Below are 18,699 nucleotides of genomic sequence, written 5' to 3' on the forward strand. Positions count from 1 at the left end.
ATTTTGTAATTGATTAATGGTTCCCAATGAAGCAAAACTGAGGGATTATAATATGCTCCTGTCTGTGGATAGTCCAAGCTGTTGTAGCATTTATCTTTCAGCAAGGAACTCATATCTATTTGTCTGTGTGTTTCTTGTTTTTAAATGTGATTCCAGGGCTGGTGACCAAGTGTATACCCTCATAAATTTTGCACTTTTTAAAATGTAATTAACAGATTTCGATATTTTACATGACATATATGGGATGTGCTCAGTGCATGGAAAACCTGATACAGGAACTTCTCAGGAGAAAGAGAATGAAGGCTGTAACTGGTGATAAAGTAATTCACCAGTTTAAGAAATTGTTGCACAATGTCAGTAGTGAAAAGGAATTGAAAGAAAAGTTTTGTAACTTTTCAATCAAAACTGGTGCACTAGATTCTATTTTTATAGGTGTCATGAAGGGCAAGGATGACTTCTCTGAGTTATGGAGCACTATTAAGTTGTTTTGATTTTATCACATGACAATACATATGTGGAAAGTGGGTTTTCTGTAAATAAGCAGGTTTTAATAGAAAACTTGAAAGAAGAGTCTGTTGTGGCTATTCGGCAAGTTTATGATGCAGTGAAAGTGGTAGGAGGAGTGTCAAATGTAGAAGTAAGCAAAGAATGATCCAGAGTGTTAAAGGTGCACATATTAGATACGAAGAAGCATTGCAGAAGATGAGAAAGAAATGTGATCACAAAGAAGACAAAAGAAATGAAACGTAAAGCAAGTGAGATCCATGCTTTACAAGTCAAACAACAAAAGATGCAAGAAGAAGCAAATACTATTGTAGAACAATTAAAAGAAACTTGAAGCTTCTGAGAAGTAAAGTTTCTTAATTTGCTGTATCAGACATTAAGTACATTTCTTGTTTTATATTTCAGTCTCAGTAACTTATTATTTGTTTTTACATCGGTACTAATAATTGTCACTTCATTTTTATGTTTTAAAAATTCCAATAAAATGTTTGTCTTAGCTATTATTGTATGCATTGCAGATAAATTGATAACTAACTAACTCCCTAGCCTTCTTAAACCCGAAGGTTCATGGCTGCAGCAACACAGGCCTTCCATCTTTCCCTATCTTGAGCAAGTTCTATATACTCTTTTCCATCCCTACCGATTTCCCTTAGGTCCATCTCAACGTTGTCCCTCCATCTTCGTCTTGGCCTTCCTACAGGTCTCTTACCATCAGGTTTCCCAACAAGAATCCTGTAAACTCCTCTTTCCTCTCCCATTCGTGCCACATGGCCTGCCCACCTAAGTCTTCTTGATTTAATTATTCTAATAATATCTGGACATGAATACAAATTATGTAGTTCTAAATTATGTAACCTTCTCCACTCACCTGTCTCCTCATCCCTTTTAGGTCCAAAGATTTTCCTAAGGATCTTATTTTCAAATACTCTCAATTTATGTTCCTCTTTCAATGTAAGGGACCAAGTTTCACATCCATATAATACTACAGGCAAAATTACTGTTTTGTATATTTTAACTTTCAGTTTCTTAGATATTAAACGAGAAGACAAAAGTTTATGAAGAGAGAAGTAACATGCATTTCCTGAATTAAGCCTACTTTTTATTTCCTCTTTAATATAATTTTCATTTGTTAATATTACTCCTAAGTATTTGAATTTGGAAACTGGTTCAAACGAGTTGTTATCAATAATTAGATTTTGATTATTACCTAACACTTGGCTTCGGCCTGTAAGCATATATTTAGTTTTCTCTTTGTTAACTTCCAAACCTATCTCTTTAGCAGTTTTGAAAAATATTTTAGCATTATTCTTAATTGTATTCACATCATCCCCCAGTAAGTCTACATCATCTGCATATGCTAACAACTGAGTCACACCATTTAATTTTAGTCCTTCTTTAGTTTCTTTTACCTTCCTTACAGCATATTCTAAGGCAAAATTAAAGAGCAATGGAGATAATGCATCTCCTTGTTTTAACCCATCATGAATTGTAAATTTGTCAGACATATTAATACCCACACGAATTTTACTTTCTGTTTCACTGGTGCATACTTTTATCATACTAACAAGCTTCCAAACTCTACTAATATATTATATAATTTATCTCTTTTGACCGAATCATATGCTTTTTTGAAATCAATGAATAGCTAGCTGATGGACATTTTGATTATATTCCCACTTTTTTTCAAGTGTCTGTCTGATGTGAAAAATTTGATCTGTAGTTGATCTGTTACGTTTAAATCCACATTGATAATCACCTATAATTTCATTAGCATATGGGGTTAGTCTTGTTAAAAGAATGTTAGATAATATTTTATATGTTGTTGAGAGTAGAGAAATTCCACGGTAATTATTGCAGTTCATTTTATCACCTTTTTTAAACACAGGAACAATTATGGATTCTTTCCACTGTTGAGGGATTTCTTCTTTATTCCATATTAAACAAATTAATTTATGAATTTGACATATTAATAAATTTCCACCATATTTAATTAACTCAGCTGGTATTAAATCAATGCCAGGTGCTTTGTTATTCTTTAGCCTTTTAATAGCATCTTTAACTTCAGTCAAGTTAGGTTCTGGAACTAAAGGTTCTGCTGTGTGGACTTCGTTTACTTCTGATTTATCTCCTACATGAACATTTAAAAGGTCATTAAAGTAGTTCTTCCATCTATTTAGAATATCGCTTGGGTCAGCTAGAAAATCACCGTCTTTATCTTTTATCAAGTTTACTTTAGGTTGCCACCCCTTTCTAAACTCATTTACACCTTTATATAAATCTCTGATATTTTTATTTTTGCTGTTTGTTTCAATTTCGTTAATTTTGCTTTTCAAGTAATCTCTTTTTTTACTTCTAAACGTGCGGTTAACTTCTCGCTTTATTCTATTATAATTGTTTAGATTTGTATCATCAGAGTTATTTAACCACCTAAGTCTAGCCTGATTTCTTATTTCTATTAGATTATGACATTCATTATCAAACCATGGCTTACTTTTTCTTGGTTTATGGTATCCTATACTTTCTTTAGCTGCTGATTCTATTGCATTACGTATGTGCTCCCAATTCTTATTTACGTCTGTTTCTTTTATATTTCCATCATCATTTAAATCCTGCAAAACATCAAATCTATTTGACAGTTTAATTTGGTAATCACCTGATTTTAATCTTGATTTAAATCAACCTGATCTAAATCAATCCACCTTGATCACAACTACTGATATTGTATCTATTTATAAACATCTATGAAAAGTGTGAAATATTTCAATGTTCTATATCAGATATGTTGAAATTGTTTCAGAGTTGTTTAAAGTTCTAGAAAACTGGTCATCTTTGTTCTTAATTATATGCAAAGAAGTGTAGTTTTATTTTATTATTGAACTAGTTTTGTTATTTGCATCAGAAAACAACAGTAATAAAGAAGGTGAGGATGGTATGACTATGAGAGGAAATAGAGGAGGCCATTGTAAAATTATAGTAGTCTTTTACTGTGCATTAGCAGGGTGGCGACAGACCTGGAAAACTGGGAAAAGTCAGGGAATTTGAGGTGTCAAAGAAAGTCAGGGAAATGTCAGAGAATTTAGTCTTCATTGACTTTTTAAAAATTTATTTATGTATTTATTTAAAGATATGGTTATAGAACTCTGCACGGGAACAGGAAATCTCATTTGTAAGTTCCGGCCTCAACTTTTAGGCCCCTTTTATGCGCAACACAACCACTACGCCAGAAACCAGTGAGGGCAGGAGGAGAGAGAGAGAAATTTCTCTCGCCCGGGCTTCTCGGCGGGAATTTTAAATTCGAACACACTTTGGAGGAAAATTGTTATAACTCTGGCACTATGGGAGCAATCTACTTGTGATAACATTTGTTTTGCAGCTAAAACATCAGCGCATGCAACCGTGTACAATTCAGAACGCCGAACCGAGGAAGGGGGATTTGGGGGGGGGCACGACCCCGAATTTCAATGGAAAAAACATATAAATCTGGAGTTTGCCCCGTCTTCTCCCACTATTTTGCGGAGAAGGCACAAACTTTAGTATTCTTTTCAGAGAATGGACATTTCTCAAGAGAATGAAACATGTTTCATGTTCTTGGGTGCCATACAAGTTGAATAATAAGCCAAAATGTGATTATTTTTTATTTTACTAAAAATAGGTAATTTGCATTTTTGGAGGAAAATTGTTATAACTCGGGCACTATGGAAGCAATCTACTTCGGACAAGTTTTGTTTTGCAGCTAAAACATCAGAGCATGCAACCGTGTACAATTCAGAACGCCGAACCGAGGAAGAGGGGTTTGGGGTGCGCGACCCCTGAATTTCAATGAAAAAAAAATCTGGAGTTTGCACCCTCTTCTCCCGCTATTTGGGAAGAAGGCGCGAACTATAGTATTCTTTTCAAAGAATTGACATTTCTGAAGAGAATTAAACATGTTTCATGTTCTTGGGTGCCATACAAGTTGAATAATGAGCCAAAATGTGAAACTCTGTTCGGAAATGTGGCATGGATATGTTGCGGAGAGGGGGGAGGTTGGTCATCAATATGAATTTCCCAGGCTTGCTCCAGACCTATGTCAGAGTTTCCACCCAAACATAAGAGTATGAAGGTCATTTCGTAATCAGCACCATGATACCATATGGTATCATCGGGGGAGTAAAGGTTAAGCCTCTAAATATTATGTGGAAAATGCATTGAATTATAATTTTTTCTTGTCCGTATGGGAGTAGTAAGGGGACTTGTCAACAGATGGAGCGAGTAATAATGGACCTCAGTCGTTACGGTGTCTGACTACAATGCGAGAGACCTGGGGTCAATCCCCTGCGGGGAAGAACCGGGATGTTTTCCACCTATTCAAACTGCTCTGGCACCCAACCCAGCATCATATGAAGCTGTTACCTTGAGGAAACTTTGAGGGATAAAGGTAGCCAGTTGCATGGTGCTGATCACATCACCCCCACCTTCAGCCGTGATCAAGAAAGTGTGGGGCCCTAACTCCACACCCCTACACACCTTCATGGAAAAGTGCAGGGGAGCACTTTACTTTTACTTCCTCAAAAATCTCTTCCAACATATCAAACTGTCATGAAAATACGTAGACCAGGTGACCTACAATTTAAAATAATAGATTAAAAGCACAATGGATTATTAAGTTTCGGTATATTTGGCAGATAAGTGTTCTAAAAAAAACCTTTAATTTGGGGAAACTTAAAACACTAACAAGTCAAAAAAAGATAATGCCAATTTTTGGTGTCATAATATATCGATATCTGTCACGTGAGATTGATTTTAATTTTTTGGGTGCATCGCCACTTATGGTCATTATGCACCCTTCAGTATATATGGGGAAAATTCCATTATCTAAAATCCTTACCTTAAAATTAAAAAAGGGGTATGGAAAATAACTTTCAAGATATCAAACTCTTACGAAGAAGCGTAAGCCATGTGACTTACAATTTGAAACAGTTTAAAAACTCCATGAAGGTATAATTTCAGATATTTGCCAGAAAATGCGCTAAAATGAAAATGTGAATTTGGGGGGGGGGGAACACCGTATAGTAAAAAATAAGAAAATACACCAATTTGAAAAAAAAATAACAAAATATCAAGGTCCCTACCGATTAGGCATAAATTAAACAAGAATATCAGTTGTAATTTATTGCATTAGTAACAGTGAGTCCTAACCTAATTTTCGGCATAATCACCACCGTTGTTCTGGCATTTGTCGTAGCATGGCACTAAAATTTGTATGCCCATTGCATATGTGTCTGACAGCAAATACTGGAACTATCTCTACCGCAGTGTAGCTGTCAAATCCTTGCCCTGCTAGAAACCTCTTCAGTTAAACAAGGAGATGAAAGTCTGTACGTTCAAGGCCAGGGCTGTACAGGGAGTGGTCTACCTGAAGTGATGCAAAGGGCCCTTGTGTACTCAGCTGTATGGGGTTGTGCACATTTGATTGGCCTTCCGTGAATTGTCTGACCATACTATCACTCACGACATCCTCTTTGCACACCTCACACGGTTGCTGGTGGCTCTGTGCCAAATTCTGAGCGTGTAATGTACACTACATCGCAGTCGGTGGGAGACTGTATGAGAGCTGCAATGTTTAACCTAGAACTGTCCTAAAACGGTTGCATTGCAACTGTACCAGATTAGAGTTACATGCCACTTCTTCCTGCCTGCATGTGTGTGTGTCGCTCTCCGACTACTAGTGCTGTGTATAGGCACCATTGGAGCTTTTTTCAGGATGCCCCTCGTATATGAACTTTAAGAAGCTTTTATTATTAGTGTGTTCCTGTTTTAATGTGTGGTTAGGTAAATCAGATACAATGCAATTCTATAAATTCCGTGCGTTAAATTTCTAATACCTACATACCCCTTTCGTTAACATTAATGGTATAACTGCATGTTGTCAGTTTCACAATACTTTACTTGGATATACTGTACTGAAGCAGAAATCCCATTGATAATGTATGGAAATATGACACTTTATTTTGTTCGGTTCAATTGTTTCACTTATATGCAAGAGTTAAGTTGTTTGCTTTACAGAGAAGAGAGAAGTAAAAAAAAGGTAAAGGTAAAGTGTTCCCCTGTGCATAGCACCACGCCATGAAGGCGTATAGGGGGTGTGGGGGTAACGCCCCACACTTTCTTGATCTGGTCGTGAGTGGGGGTGATGTGATCAGCATCACGCCCCTGACCGCCTTTACCCCCCAGGGTTTCCCCAAGGTACCCATGTTATTCGACGCTGGGTGGGCGCCGGGGCGCTTCCATCGTTAGAAAAGTTCCCGGATTTGAACCGGCCGGGGATCGAACCCGGGACCTTGAGCATGGTAGTCAGACGCGTTACCGACTGAGCCACCGCGGCCGAAGAGAGAAGTAGCTTTATGCATTGAAAAATGAGTCCGCACTCATGGTTCTTGCAAGCAGAGGGTTCCAAACCTCAGTGGAAATATCAACATATAATACCGAGAATGTATAAGGAGACTGATAAATTACAAATTGTATTTCTTAATCAATCACTCTTCAGTCTAATTTCATTTAGTCGTAACTTTAAAAATAATCAAGTATTTTATTTTAAACTTACTGCGTATGACAAAATTCCGTAATCCTTTCCTAGCTTGTGAATTGTAATAATTTTCCAAATTCACTATTTTGCTGTTTGTATTCAAATCATAGAGAATAGACAAATTAAGTCAATTTCATAGAAGATAATATTGGTACTTAACAAATCCATACCTGGATCTGTATGAGTTGATTATTTCCATTTGCAAAAACATCGATTTAGTTTAGTTGGTAATTGTCAGGGAAAAATGTAAATTTTGTCCTGGAAAAGTCAGGGAATTTCATTTCTGCTTGTTTGTAGCCACCCTGATTCAATACTCTGGAAAAAATATGAGGATTCTGGAAAACTCAGCGAAAATGGATTTGGAGTTTGCGTGGGAACCCTGTACACAGTCACATGTGCACAGTTATAGTGCTGCACCTGATGATATAAGTTTACTACAAACACAAGTATAATAAAAACAAACAAAAGTACAAAATCATAATTATAAAATAATTAAAATGAACAAAAGCATAAAGTTCAAACACATCAAAAAATAATAGAGGGTTAAGTGCCGCTTTGCATAGATAAACAATAAAAATTAAAAGACATTTATAATAAAAGTGTAAGTATGCGTATCATTTTTGTTCTTGGTCGAGTGTCTTTATTTGTAAGTTTAAACTTATGTAATTGTTGAAATGTTCTAGCCCCTTATGACTGTATTATGAGGACACAGTAGTTAATCCCTAATCTCTAGCAACCAAATGTCGACCTATCACATAGCTGATAGAACTTAGAAACTAAATACGTCCAGAACTCAACCCTCATATATATATAAAAAAATCCCCCCTGAATCTGACATCAAGATATTATGTTGAAAAAAAATCCCAGAAAACTTTGAGGAGGTATAGAGTAATATAAAATATGCTTGTCGGATTAAAACTATCAGATTCCACGTAAATTAATAAAAATTCATAATCATGTTTAGCTCGCACTGCCATAGCACCTCAAGAGCTGTTGCAGGGACAGGTGACATGCAGGGTGCCCCAGTCTTCCCCTTCCCTACTCCTAACTTCTACCCCGAGAAAAAAAAAATCTTTCAAGTTACCCGGGCCTTGTAATCAAGGAGTCCCGGGTTTGATTTCCAGTGGAGGCACTATAGTGGTTCGGATCCCACTTTAAACTGTAGGTCCAGTCCCGATTAGCCTGATTGTGCATATAAAGTGGACTTAAACCAAATCAAGTTACCCGGTATGTCCAAAGTATTCCGAAATGGTGGAAAAAATAAATTTTGGGTTCTAGACTCCATCAGAGAATAGAAATTGTGATATATCAAATGTTCTCTATAGTAAGATATGCATTATCCCCAAGGGAGAGTTATAAAAAGAAGGAATGGATCTCCCTATATTAAAAATTCATCATTCATTTCATTTAGGCAGGTAAAGGTATGCATCGTTGAGAAAAAATAAAATTGATGGTTGGAACACTATTCATAATGATTATTTGTTATACTGTATGATTACACCAGTTACAGGTATGATGGTTAACTCAGTACTTCAAAGAAAAATGAAACTTGGAAAAATTTCCACGGAATATCGAACATTTTCTTAAAAATTATCTGGCAACACTGATTTTCACTCAATTTAACTGGTTGTAGGTTGCATAACATATTGAACATTTAAATTAAATAATTAAACAAGTTCCAATCATATATTCTGAACTAAAAGTCCAATTTTTACATAAATTCGAGATTTCTTGGTTTATGATCCTTGTATAACTACATGTTCACATAAAAACTGAGCAATAAAAAGTAAAATTATGCAAGTTCTTGGTGCTACTTAGTAATTTTTTTTTCAAGATTAAGTTATTAGTGGCTTTACTAATTAGTTTTCATAAACATTTAACTATAATTAAGCATTTTATGGTCATAAGTCGGTCATATGGTGCTGAAAGCCCAGTTCGTCAGAGTGGTAAGATGATGCTTCAAGAGCAGCGAGTGAACATCAAATTTTGTGTTAAACTAGGTAAGACATTTACGGAAACCATTGTTCTGTTACGTCAAGCGTACAGGGAGGAAGCAATCTCGCGGACCCAAGTTCACGAGTGACACAAGCAATTCACAAGTGGTTGCATGTCCACCAAAGATAATCCACATCCAGGAAGACCCAGATCCACCAAAGATAATGCACATCCAGGAAGACCCAGATCAGCAAGAATGGAAGAAACTATTGCCAGAGTATATGAAGAGGTCCACAGACAGGATTTGCCGATGCATGTGTGAGCATGTTGTTTCCAAGAAGTTAACCGATGTTAATTGACAAGAGTGGACCAGGATAAAGATATTTTGAACAGAGTGGTTACAGGTGATGAGACATGGTGTTTCCTTTATGTTCCACTATCCAAACGGCAGTCGTCGACATGAAAATCATCCTCCTCACTCCGACAAAAAAATATTTCATGCATACAGAGCCAAGGGAAAGGTTTGTGCTGTAAGTTTTTGTTGATATCCAGGGATTGGTGAATATCAAATTCATTCCTGAAGGTTGAACTGTCAATCAGGATAGGATGTTGCTATTCTTGGTCGTCTTCGAAATGCAGTACATGGGGAAGGGCTCATTTGTGGCAAAGCAAGAACTGGCTCCTCCACCATGACAATGGTCGCTCAAGGTAAATAAATATCTCATAAAGCACAACATTCCTATCCTTCCTCAAATGGCAGAGATTCGCTTAAACTGATGAAATCAAGACGTATGTGATGCGTGCTCTGAAGGTGACCATAGATGGCCTCCAGTGCTGTTTTGACAAGTGGTATGAATGCTGGCAGAAGTGCGTCACTGCTAGGGATGGACGATATCGGAATATCATCACGAAAATATCGTCACATACGATACAATATTTTTTTCTGTATCGTGATATCGGCGATATATCATCTCTACGAAATGTATCGTATCGGCAATATATCGTTCCCACGATAAGTATCGTGATGGCGATATTTATCGTCCCCTTTTTCGTGCTTCTTTTCCCATCACAAACAGAAGAGTATTTCATGTAATAACAACGAAGTTCGGTTCGTCACATTCGGTTGAAGAAAACTACATTGTAATATGTGTGCTTCCTACATATGTTAGCAGGGTGAGAAAAAATAGAATGTTTGACGCAATAATTACATGTAAATATATTGTACAAATATTAATGGTAATTACCTATGTTGCAAAATCAAAGTAGTCTTGCGATCATTTTCCATTACAACCAAGATAATTTTCCAAAAATGTTCTTTCCATTGTCACAATATTATTTCATATAAAGTTTGCAAGATTTGTTCATTGGTGGCCTGGAATTTGTCGATCTGGCTATAACTCTTGTCTACTCTTACGGCGGGTGGCTTTAAGAATCTTTTCTTGAGCAGGCCTCATCTCCAGGAAACTATCAACTTGGGGCAAGCCTCGGCACTTAACAACCTGCTGGGTGAGGTGAGTCAAGGCATGGACTTTTAAGAACCTTTTCCTGCACCCACAAAAATAGGCAATAGTTAGGTTGGAGAGTTCAATGAATTTACCGGCCCTCATGCTGGCAAGGGAAGTGGGGAGTGGGGAATATGCAGCAGACTAACCAGACAACATCCGTGGTGCCGAGAGTTACGACATCGAAGGGAGGAACTACTACGCTCACCTCGTTCTACAGGCTGCTGCATTTCTTATCATGGTTTGGTCGCTTCCCCACTTCCCTTGCCTGCATGTAGGGCATCTGCCGTAAGACTGGACAAGACCTATAACTATGAACGATAGACGTGCGAAATTAACTAAAGCTTATCTGCAAATGCTAAAAAATCGAGTTGTTGTGACCTACGTGGAAAATCAGATATTCATCCTTCTGGCTGACTATGTACGAGAACCAAAATAAATATAAACATTCCACGTTATGATAATTCCCTTGCCTTAACCACGGTATTGGCTTTCACTCAAATTGTGATAACGATATACATATATCTTCAACACTATTTCTATTATCATCTCGATAAATATCATGGAGACATACTTCCCTATCGGGCAATACTTCACAACATTGAATACATATGAAAGTTTCATTACTTCTTCACGAAGATCATAATCCTTTTTAGCCGTGGTGCATTTCACCTGTACAATGAATGTGATAGCATTGTATCACTGTATTTAAGGGAAGTGATAAACAAGCTAGTTTTTTATTTATTTTTTATATAGTCAAGGGTAATGAAGAGATTCGTCATGCAATTTTGAGAACGTCAATCGAATGCCACTGCCTCGATTGGAAATGTAAATGTTTTATTCCTTGCAGACGCACCGGCACCAGCAATGCACATAAGCACGGTGCCATGGTCTACCTTTCAGACTTAACAAATTGCCATCCTCTGTGAAGGTTGCGTCACGTGTGAACATGACTTACATGAGTCAGTCTGCTCCGTGTCTCTAGTTTATCAACATGGATAATCGCAAAATTTGGTTGTATTTATATGAAGAGAATAAAAAGCTTTCACCTCTCTGTGGTTAGGACGAATATTTGGATTGCACACAGACACACAACAACACTTCATCAATTGCAGATAAATTTGTTAGGAAAATGCAGGATAAACTAAAATTTAACCCAACAGATGGTAAAAAAAAAAAAAATGCTCTTGAACCTAGAAGGAAAAAGGTGGGATGTAGTTTTCTTGATTGTAAGCACTACTATTTTATCAGGACAATACCATTTACAATAGGGGGCATTTTGTGCTCCTTTACGGAATAGCTAAAAGATTTTGCCATTCTCGCTTCAGGCATCTTTTCTATTGCGAATCGATTCCCCCCATGCAACTATGGTACCTTCCCGATACCATACCCTTTCATCGCAAAGATCAGGCTTATCATGCACTAGAACTATTAAGAGTTTAACATCAGTCATTCAGTGGACAACTACTATCGTGAAATAAAATATCAGCGGTATGAAACATATCAGACTTGATATCATAAAGGTGTCATCATGATATATTGAAAGTGTAACCTGACGCAGTACCTAGAGTGGAAGTATGTGATTATTTAATGACAAAAGAATTAGTGTAAGATTCTATTTCCGGGAGAATTTTTCTAGAGCTTTCTTGTGGAAATCAAAGAAAAACTGTATAATGGAAACAAACAACTTCCTCAAATTCAATGAGAGGTGCAATAACTATACTTTCCTATACATGAAAGCTAGGATATTCGCACACAAATCAGGAAACTTAATAAAAATAATGAGTTATGTTTATTCTTTTATATCACCATTAAGCCTTGTTTACATGATATGAAAAACTCAATATGCTGACCAAGGCAGAAATTTATTTTATTATAAAACATAAACTAAATGTAACGTTTCAGCCTTCTAGCAAGGTCTTCTTCAGACTCTGCACCAAGTACAAATGTAACAAGATACAAAACAGGACGATATATATACACAAAAATTACTCCCCACCAGATTATTAGAAAGTTGTTTTCCTGGAAAGAGGAGAGGAAGGAAAAAGAATGAAGAGAGAAAGGAAATAGGAGCGTGAGATAGAGTCCAACCACATTCCAGATGAAAGAAAATGTTTAGCTAAATCGCCTGTCAGGTGAAAGTACAGTTGACAAGGGAAGGCCACCTGCTAGAATGTTCCAGGAAAACAACTTTCTAATAGTCTGGAGGGGAGTAATTTTTGTGTATATACGAGGCATATTCGGAAAATAAGTACTGAAACGGTGTAAAAAATAAAGTAAAATAGTTTTGTGCCTTTTTTTATTTGCATTGCATTCTACAGACCTTAAACTACTTTTCTACGTAGTTTACATTATTGTTCAAGCATTTGTCGTAGCGTGGCACAAGTTTTTGTATCCCATCATCATAGAATGTTCCCGCCTGTGATGAAAGCCATCCATGCACTGCTGCTTTGACATCGTCATCCTTGTCGAAACGCTGACCAGCAAGAAACTTCTTCTTCAGATAAAGAGAGAGTCACTTGGTGCCAAGTCAGGGCTGTGTGTGGATAATCCAATTGTTACCAGCCGAATGACGTGATCAAATCTTGAGTTTGTTGGGCTGTATATGAACGAGCATTGTCGTGAAGCAACACAATGCCTTCGCTAAGCATTCCGCATCTTTTGTTTTGAATTGCATGACGCAGCTGGATGAATATGTCACAGTAGGTATCTTTGTTGATGGTCTGTCTTCTAGGCAAGAATTCAACCATTCTTGCATTGAGAAAATGCATCACAGACCGGACTTCACAGTCGGCGGGCCGATTGACTTTCTTGAACATTTCAAACCTTCAGAAAACTACGAAGAAAAAGCATGACCTGCTCCCTTGCGTGCCTGTGGCTTAGTAACGGATGAAGGACGTCAGCGAGAACTCACACGGTCGCGACTGTAATTCTACAGCGGCGATATTTGCAAACGGTACTTACTTTATGAATACGCCTCGTATATCATCCTTTTTTGTACCTTGTTACATTTGTACTTGGTGCAGAGTCTGAAGAAAACTTTGCTAGAAGGTTGAAACGTTACATTTATGTTTTATAATAAAATAAATTTCTGGCTTGGTCAGCATATTGAGTTGTTCATGTTTTTTCTTGTAAAAATGAACAAAATGTTAGGCATAGAGTCATGAAAAGAGACTTTGTGAGCTGAACACAAACTTGAAATTTGTCCTGGGCAGTCAATGCTAGATACGCACCATAAGCTGTATGAGTATTATTTTAGAATATCAAAAAATCAGTATAGTGAGCTGCACAATTCATTCTTCACAAATACTGTTTTCCATGCACCAAAACTGCTGACAGACTAATTTAGCTGTAACAAGTGCTTCCATATTTCCGCATTCGTCTAGCATTGTTAAGGAAGTTTTATTTTAGACCTTTTAGTGCTTCTATTTAAGCCTAACACTGTTTACGGTTCATGCTGATCATTAATAGTTGCCCAGAACCACAAATTTTAATTTCATGTATAGCTTACTGTACTATAAGTCAAGCAGTGCTTGCTTGGCATTAGAGGGTAAGTCGTGTATTAATTTTGGACACGATATATTTCGCTAACATATAAATATTATGTATGCTTATATCATTGATGAGATACATATATCACGTGGTAACATGTTCAGAATCTACCGATGTTCTTTGGTGAAATTGTTGAATAGTGCAAATTTTACTGAAATACTGAGAGAGAGAGAGAGAGAGAGAGAGAGATATGTATTCTATAGAAATAATTCATGCCCTCACCTTCCTTACAGCACAAACTTCTTCATAAATGCACTGTGTAAGGAAGAAGTAACGGAATAAGAAGGACTGGAGCAACAGAATAGTAGGCATACCATTTTCATAGTTTACCATCGAACACGTGCCATAAGTAAAATTACAACAAGCATTTATATCACCCAACACTAGTCACTGGCCAAGGTCATTTGGTGGCTTTGAGTTATGTAAAAGGGTGTGTGCAATAAATGTTACTCTAAAAGTTCGATTTCTTTTTGACTGTACAGTGTGCTGAAGAATTTCTACACCACTGTAATGCTTGCATTATGGTTGGCAGCTGTCATTTTGAAAACCTATTGTGGGGTTCCTAATTGTACATTGTTAATACAGATTTGTCAATGCTATGATACTAGTTTCCAAATTCACATGCATGTAGCTCATACATGTGCATCGTCGATAAAAATGTCGCTATTAATTTTACATCAGCAGTGTCACTATCTGTTCATACATGTCACTTATTTGTAATGCTTATGGATGAGTGTACTTGCTAAGCTTGACATGTTTCTCCCTGTATCTTGGTTCGCTGGCTTCTCCGATTCCAGGTTCCCTATCTCAAACAGTTAAGTGCTGCATCACCTATTTCCTGTTTCCTTTTTGCACACTTTTACTGAATCACCGTATATGTTTGTGTGTGTGTGTATGCACATGTAAAGTAAGGTAAAGTTTCCCGTGCCATGAAGGCATATTTAGGCTTGATTCACATCTAGGCTCAAGCAATGCTTAGGTCATGGTCAGGTTGTACCCACACTAGCGGTCAAGATTCGCTCCGGTCAAGGTACGATCATCATCAGTCTGATGTTGACATTGCACACCAATATTTCTGTATGAAGAAACTCCCGATTGTGCTAACTGCAATGTTTAAGAGATTTTCAACAACTGATTTGACTGTTGTACCACTGGCATTAGAAGAAAATGACAAAGAATAAAAATAATTGTGAAAGCGGAGATTGATTTGGTTTAATTTACTTAGATTTTCTGCCCGTTTTGCCTAATTGCGAAGATGAGTATGAGTGGTGATATGTTGAAATTGATGAAGGGGCATCACAAAGAATATCCATGCCCAGGTAGGATTTCAAAAAGGGACACTTGGCATCGTAGTGTGACTTCCTAACCACTTTTTTGTATAAAAGGAGCGGAAAACCCCTGAGTGGTAGTTTCCGCCATTATTCAGAGGGTTGACCAACACCTCATTCCCCTATTCACACACAAAAAATGACAATTTGGTTGTCCGTGAGAGGAGCATGATTGTAACAAACCTTCACTGGACCACTAGGTGTGAATGCTTCTATTTAAAAATCATTCAACAATATTTGACTGACCGGTGCCTGCGGCAGAGTGGTTAGCACATCGTGCTACAATGCCAGGAGTCCCGGGTTCGAATCATAGCTTGGGCATGGGTGTTTGTGAGTGTCCATTCATCAATTCCATCATATCATCACTCATCCCTACTTCGCAAATTAGCCAAAAGTGGCACAAAAAGCAAAGTAAAATAAAGCAAATCAATCAATCAATCAAATATTTGACTGGACCGTGAGTGGAGCATGAACATATCGTTACTTGAGGGTAGATGTGAATCAATATGGGAGTACGGCCCCACATATTCTTGATATTGGCCATTTTTGGAGGTGGTGAGATCAGCTCCACACTCTGGCTGCCTTTACTCCCCCCCAAGGTTGCCCCCAGGTACCCATTAATTTGAAGCTGGGAGAGCCCCAGGGCCACTTTATGCAGTGACAAGGCCAGAAAAATCGAGACCTTAGATCACTCACCTTGTGAATCGAACCTGGGTTTCCCACATGGCAGTCAGATGCCATACTGACTAGACCAGTGTTCCGTAACCTTTTTTTACTCACGGCACACCCCAGACGGGACTAGACTCAACACGGCACACCAAAATGTCTGTTTCATCAAAATCATATGAATCTTAATATAATTACGAAATATTACGTCGTTATGTAATCAATTATTATTATCATCATTTTTGTTGTTCTTCTTATTATTATTATAAAACATGAATAGACATGCATTTATTAAACATTTATTAACTTTAATTCACTGTAGAAAATACGCATTTCTAATACGAATTTAAAAGTAATTAACTCTACTCATAACTTCAATGTGATACTTGAACCTGCTTAGCTGCACACAGACGGCTGATTCGTGGCGGAAGCATTGACAAAGCAAGCCTCATTTCTTCATCGATGGATTTGAGTCTCTCTCTCTTGATGTTTTATTTGCAGTCAACATCGAGAAGCCCAGTTCACACAAATGAGTAGTTGAAAATGGTAATAACACATTAACTACCATCTTGGAGATAGCCGGGTATTCACTACTTATTGACAACCAAAATGTATCCAAAGGCACTTCGAAAAATTTTAATTTCAAAGTTCTGTCTGCTTTCGAATCTGCCAGTTCCTCTTGTAAGCGTAAATTTTTCGGAAGATATTTCGAATCCATTCACGAACCCAGTCAAAATCTTCAACGCTCTCTCCATAATATTTTTTTGAAAGTCTGCTGCAAGAGTACTAAATGTTCTTTAATTAAGTCCATCAACACCTCGTTATCGTCAGCAAGGGGCCATACAGTTTGGAACATCTCACACGATCCATTTTCAATTGTCTGTATCCACAAGTTCAACTTATTAATAAATCCTTGAATCTTATCCATACTAGTCAGAATATTTTCGTTTCTATATTGCATTTTTCTGTTTATTTTAAGAAGCGCCGACAAACAGGCACAAAACAGCCAGCCGTACACAAAAGATGCAGTGTTACAAACAAAGAACTCGCTTGAATAGCTCTATTGTATGATTGGTGCGGGCCGCTAAAAGGCTTGCTAAAAATCTTACGCGGCTTTATTTGCGGTGAACACAAAGCTTGCCGCTTGTAACCCACCAAACCGGCCCAATATTACAGGCGAGAATACATATAAGATGAGCAAACTATAACAATATTGAGTAAATAAATTACATTTAATTTCTATGAAAATATAACAGTTATCAGCAAGAATAAACAAGCACCTTCTTACTTAAAATTGACAATTAATTTCTTACAATATTACAATAGTAGGTAAAAGTTCTCGTCACACCTTTCACCTTGTGACGGCACACTAGTGTGCCGCGGCACACCGGTTGCGGAACACTGGACTAGACCACCGTTGGTCTCTCACAAGGAACACTCATCCCCAGATGGGGATTCAAACCCAGGACCCCTGCCGTCATAGCATGCTGTTAGCACAGCTAACCACTCTGTCACGGGTTGAAGGAAAAAGAAATTACTCAGTTCACCCTGGAAAAGTTTGTGTGACTGCATCTTCAGATGTAGTACGCAAAAGATGAGATGGCAGAAACCGAAGTAAGTGTTTGATCGGTAACATGTAAGAATGCAAAACTCCATCTAACATTATTATGGATTTTGTTTTAGCCACAATCTGCATCACAGCGAACGAACAAGACTGTACAAGGCTTTGTGCGAGGACGAGTGTATGGAATCACTCTGGTATCAGAGTTCACAGTCCTGGATAGCAACGCACTGAAGGGACTTGCACAGTAAGTTCTATACTTATTTTATCTTTTAATGTATGAGCGCCATTCAATAAAGAATGATCATTGATTTTTTTGACAACATACCTTTACTCATCTCCACAATATTGGTGTCTTTCTCAAAGTAACCCTGATTGCATGTGATGCACTTGTCCCAGTGTTTTTGCCGGTCTTCAAAGACATGTTGGAAGCCGTTTTTTTATAGGTTCTTCCAAAATCGCCTCTGCAGCCTTCACTACTGCTTCTGATGATGGAAAATGATTCCCGCATAGACTTTGCTGTTTGCTCTCCAGATCAAAATGATGTTGACCAGTTTCATCTGCAGTGAAGGAAACTCCTTGTCTTCCTACATCATCATCTTCAACTGCGAGTAAACTTGCATGAGAACATCCTGTTGTTCGTGTATGAGTATTCTTGGAACCCACCATGCACCCACACACACACATATATCATGTGTAATTTTTCTGTTACCAGCATGTTGGTGGCACCCAATGGAATTTTCAGTAAGTACTGTTAACATTATTCGACGATCTTTTCTCAGAATGACAGCAGCGGTTTGATGTTTACTTCCGTAAGAAAAATGATCAGAACCCTGGGTTCACCTTCCTTTGAAACATTTTATACCAACTTCTAGCTCTGCTCTCAGTCTCTCCATAGGCCTCAGTTAAAGATTTGTTCAGGCGAATAATTATTATTCTTTATTGAACACCCCATGTATGTTGTTATAGATTATTTTCAATCCCTTGCTTCCTTATTATGAGTTGATTTCAAATGTTTTATTGAAATACTGTATGTAGTATTGTCCCGCACCATGCTTGTGTGGTCTAAGGTGCAGGTTGCTGCGT

General features: G+C 37.5%; 1 protein-coding gene across 1 annotated transcript in view; it reads left to right on the top strand.

The window, feature by feature from the left end:
• LOC145983005 (calpain-5-like) overlaps window positions 1-18,699 on the top strand; it is a gene marked incomplete at its 3' end in the record, with an annotated part of 106,028 nt that overhangs the window by 30,104 nt on the left and 57,225 nt on the right. The window contains exon 6 of the mRNA XM_083116286.1: window positions 17,736-17,860. Coding sequence (XP_082972412.1) covers window positions 17,736-17,860 — 125 coding nt within the window. The remainder of the gene's footprint in view (window positions 1-17,735; window positions 17,861-18,699) is intronic.

This window comes from Lepisma saccharinum, unplaced genomic scaffold (assembly GCF_977018435.1).
Source record: "Lepisma saccharinum unplaced genomic scaffold, izLepSacc3.1 HAP1_SCAFFOLD_536, whole genome shotgun sequence".
Lineage (NCBI taxonomy): Eukaryota > Metazoa > Arthropoda > Insecta > Zygentoma > Lepismatidae > Lepisma > Lepisma saccharinum.